This window comes from Myotis davidii, unplaced genomic scaffold, assembly GCF_000327345.1.
Source record: "Myotis davidii unplaced genomic scaffold, ASM32734v1 scaffold1332, whole genome shotgun sequence".
Classification (NCBI taxonomy): domain Eukaryota; kingdom Metazoa; phylum Chordata; class Mammalia; order Chiroptera; family Vespertilionidae; genus Myotis; species Myotis davidii.
This window is the reverse complement of record NW_006283155.1, coordinates 1-4,173: the sequence shown is the minus strand read 5'-3', so window position 1 is coordinate 4,173 and position 4,173 is coordinate 1. Positions and strand designations below refer to the sequence as shown.

Genomic DNA, 4,173 nt, shown 5'->3' with positions numbered 1-4,173 from the left:
GCTGATCCTCAGTCCTACCCTAAGAGGCCCCGTATCTCAATGTCTCAGTAATCGCTGCAAGCACCTCTGAGAGAAAGCCACCCTTGAGTTCAGACCTATGCCAGACAGTCCAGTTTCTCCCTGTATGAGTCTGGGTCCCCAGAGACTCTCCTTGAACTGGAATTCAGAGCAGTCAGGAGCTTAAGACTCCCTCTGAATTGAAAAAGACAACCGTGTCCTCAGTTGCCAGCCCTTTCAACGTGTGCCTCTGTACCTCTGCACTTTACTTCCACACCTCCTCTGAGTCTCAATGTGCTTTTCTCTTTCCTTCTCATTGTAGAATTTTCACTCAGCCAGCCTTCCTGTGGTTCTGGATGATGTCCGTTTTGTCTTTCAATTGTATTTTTAAAGTAGTTGTGCGAGGCAGCTATTTCCAGTGTTTACCTATGCCGCCATCTTGGTTTCTTCTCCTCAGTGTTTTGTTTTTTTTTTCCACAGCTGGTACACTTTTAATGTTTAAAATTGAGCATTATCTTTTCTTTCCAGTGAAACAAACAAAAGAAAATTAAATAAACAGGAAAAAAATACAATAGAGAATGACAATTCCAAATAAGATTCTGCAGGTCTGCTATTGTCCCATTGAGTGGCAGGGCACAGGCCATTATTAGGAGAGAATTTTATTTTGAAAGTATCATCTTAAACTGCAAGGAAGTCCATTAAACATCAGAATTAAACATAACAAAGGGGAAGCCTTATTGTCAGAATGCCCACTTAACAAACTGAAACATCTCATATCTACCCTTTGACCTTCTATAAACCAATTTTTATTTTTATTTTTAAATGTTCCATACAAGACAAAGTAGACAGGTATATGTTGGTAAATGCTGTTTACATTCACAGAGACACCATATAATCTGTGTGCTCAATGTACAGAGAAAGGAGGAAGAAAGCTGGAATTCTGTGCACTACTGCGCGGGCTGAGCCTCCAGCCTCCAGCGGAGCAAGGTAAGCAGAAGGTTTTTCTTTCCCACGGAGCACAGGGGCATTGACTCCACATAGTGTTTGTTGAGTCAGGAAGGGATGAAAGTGAATTTGGACTTGTGTGCATCCATATAAGCCTAACCAATGCACACAGACACCAGGGGGATGAGAGCATGAGTGGGGGTGGGGAGGGCAATGAGGAGATAAGGACACAAATGTGATACCTTAATAAAGAAAGAAAAATAAATTTAAAAAATCAATGGGAAAATACTTCTAAAAGTAAAGAAAAAAAGTGAATTGGGAACAGAAAGCGTTAGAGATTCTTTTCCCACTGTATTCTGCTCAAGGTATTTCCCCTAAAATAAGTTGAGAGCCAGGATGTAAGGGAGAAGGAAGACGTCAAGAGCAGAATGATTGAGCCTAAGAGTAAAACAAAACAAAACAAAATCCAGACTGTAACTTGTTCCCAGTGGCTGGAGGAAACTTAAAAAGAAGGTTGGAATCCATCAGTGTTCCTTAGTCACTGTCTCCTTCATCTCCATCAGCTTCTTGGTTGGTAGCTTTCAATCCTCTCCCTCTCCCCCTCCATCATCATCTTCTTCTCTTCTCCTTCCCCATCTTCATCTTCCATATCAGGAAGCAAGTAGTAATGAATTGGATTTTGGCAAATACCACCTTCCATGATCTCTCCCAACTTACCTGCACCTGCGTCAGAATGGCCATAGACCAGATTTTTGTTTCTCGGCCTCTTCCTGCTGGCTTTATCCTGCATTGGATGTGAACATTTCATCAAATCCTTTCCAGATATTTCGTGGACTTTGAAAATGCATCACGGCTTGCACTTTGGGTGCAATTATTTTCCAAGGAAAGGTTTTCATCACAATGAAAATCTGTTCTGTGACCTGATTTATTACTTTTCAATTCTGTACTTCAACTCTGGTTAAATAACACAGTGCGTTTCCATGTGTCTCCCCGAGCAGTGCAAGCATAGAGATGGTTGCAAATGTTGTTGCTCAAAAATGTGGGATTTGGGCCATCAGTTCCTACCTCTTCTGAAAAACAATGGTTGGCAGGATTTGCTTTATGTCCGCCTTCAGAATCTGCTCACTGGCTTGTTCATTGAGTTGGTCTGTCTCATTTTTTGCTTTCTCAGTATGTTCGTTTGCTTCCTGCTGTGTTCTTTCTCCCATTGGCAAGACCACAAAGCCATTGGATTTCTTCTTGAGGGGGGAATGGAGAGCGTTTGGGGGCCAGGCTATGGGGAGAGTCTAAGAAGCTGACCCAGGAGAAGAGGCTTCTGGAGGAGGCTCTGAGAATTCAAAATTAAATGTTTTAAACTTATAGTTTCATGCATTTAGAGTGTTATACAACTTTCACCTCTATCTAATTCCAACCCATTTCAGCAGCCAGAAGGAAACCCTGCGCCATTAGTCAGCCACTGCCCATTTTCTCTTCCTCCAGCCCCTGGCAGCACCTCATTCACCTGTGTATGGATTTATCTTCTTTGAGTACTTCCTCCAAATTTAATGATACAACATGTGACCTTTTGCATCTGGTTTTTTTACTTAGCATTATTGTCTCATTTTATTTTGATTATGCTATTAATAATTTTACTTTTGTTGTTGGTATTTAACACTCAGTGTATTGATGTTATAATATGCTAGGGGCCTGGTGCACGAAATTCGTGCACTGTGGGGCAGGGTGGTCCCTCAGCCAAGCCTGCCCCCTCTCACATAGTGGGAGCCCTCAGGGGTTGTCCTTTTGATGGCTTAGGCCCACTCCCTGCTGCCCTTGGGGAGCGGGCCTAAGCCGAAGTCTGGCCTCCTTTAGTCGGAGGCGACAGTGCTGATCAGGGGAAAGCACCAGCCCCATCACCCCTCTGCTGCAGCCACTGCCAGTCACCGCAGCCACCAAGGTGTTTTCATCAACATGGACTCCAGTCCTTTCACCATGAAAAAATGACAACTTTCTTTAGGCATTTTCTAGATGTGTCTTTCATAGGATATGACATTTCTTTATTATTATTTTTTTTCATCCTCACCTGAGGATATGTTTCCATTGATTTTTAGAGAATGTTGAAGAGAAAGGGAAAGACAGAGAGAAACTCATCAAAGTGAGAGGAACAGTTTGATTGGTTGCCTCCTGCATGAGCACTGACCTGGGCCCCACCCAGGGAAGAGCCTGCAACCTAGGTACATGCCCTTGGTCAGAATTGAACCCAGACCCTGTGGTAGGCAGGCCGAGGCATTATTTACTAAGCCAAACCGGCTAAGGCAGGATATGATATTTCATAACCCCTCCAGCAGCAGACCTTCGTTTTGTTCTCCAGGAGTGAGGTGGAAAAACCCTACATCACCTTCTTGGATTCTTATTACCCAAGTTACTAAGAATATTACCAATGGCATACAGGGAGCTTAGGCAATGAGCTGTCAGAAACGGTGTTCCCTCTGTAGTTCATACCGATCACCGACGCGGTACATACCCAGGCCTAAGGCCTTAGTCCGGACATTAGGCCTGGGCAGGGGACCCCCAGTCCGGCCCGATTGCCTTCCCAGGCCTAAGACTTCTGCCAGGGCGTTAGCCCTGGGCAGGGGACCCCCAGCCTGCTCCAATCACAGGCTCTGCCCCTGCCTAGGCCTCAGGCCTCTAGTCAGGGCATTAGGCCTGGACAGGGGACCCCCAGGCCGCTCAGATTGCCTGCCCTGGCCTAAGGCCTCTGGGTGGGGCCTTACCCTGAGCAGGGGACCCCCAGGCTGCTCAGATTGTCTGCCCAGGCCTAAGGCTTCTGGCTGGGGCCTTAGGCCTGGCAAGGGACCCCCCAGCTTGCTCCAGTCACAGGCTCTGCCCCTGCCCAGGCCTCAGGCTTCTGTCTGGAGAGATTGCTGGTTCCGCCTCCCCAGGTGGCATCTGGTGCTGCCTGCCCCACCTCCCCGGTCTCTGTTCTGCAGCCTGGATCCCATGGGTGGCTTCTGATGCTGCCTGCCCTGCCTCCCCGGTCCACGATCTGTGGCCTGGATCCCCCGGGGGTGTCTCGTGCTGAGGCCCCACCTGCAGTATGCAAATTTAATGGACATCTTTTTTGGGTTAATTTGCATATCTTCTGATTGGCTGGTGGGCATAGCAAAGGTATGGTCAATTAGCATCTTTGTCTTTTATTAGTGTAGATTATTTTTTGATGTCTTATCTGCCAAGCCCAAATCGTTCTTTCATTTA

At 46.2% G+C, this 4,173-nt stretch overlaps 1 protein-coding gene across 1 annotated transcript in view; it reads left to right on the top strand.

The window, feature by feature from the left end:
- Positions 1–1,147, top strand: part of LOC102763048 (cytochrome P450 4V2) — a 33,854-nt gene extending 32,707 nt beyond the window's left edge. The window contains exon 10 of the mRNA XM_015563125.1: positions 880–1,147. Coding sequence (XP_015418611.1) covers positions 880–1,028 — 149 coding nt within the window. The 3' untranslated portion in view covers positions 1,029–1,147. The remainder of the gene's footprint in view (positions 1–879) is intronic.
- Positions 1,148–4,173: the final 3,026 nt, after the last annotated feature.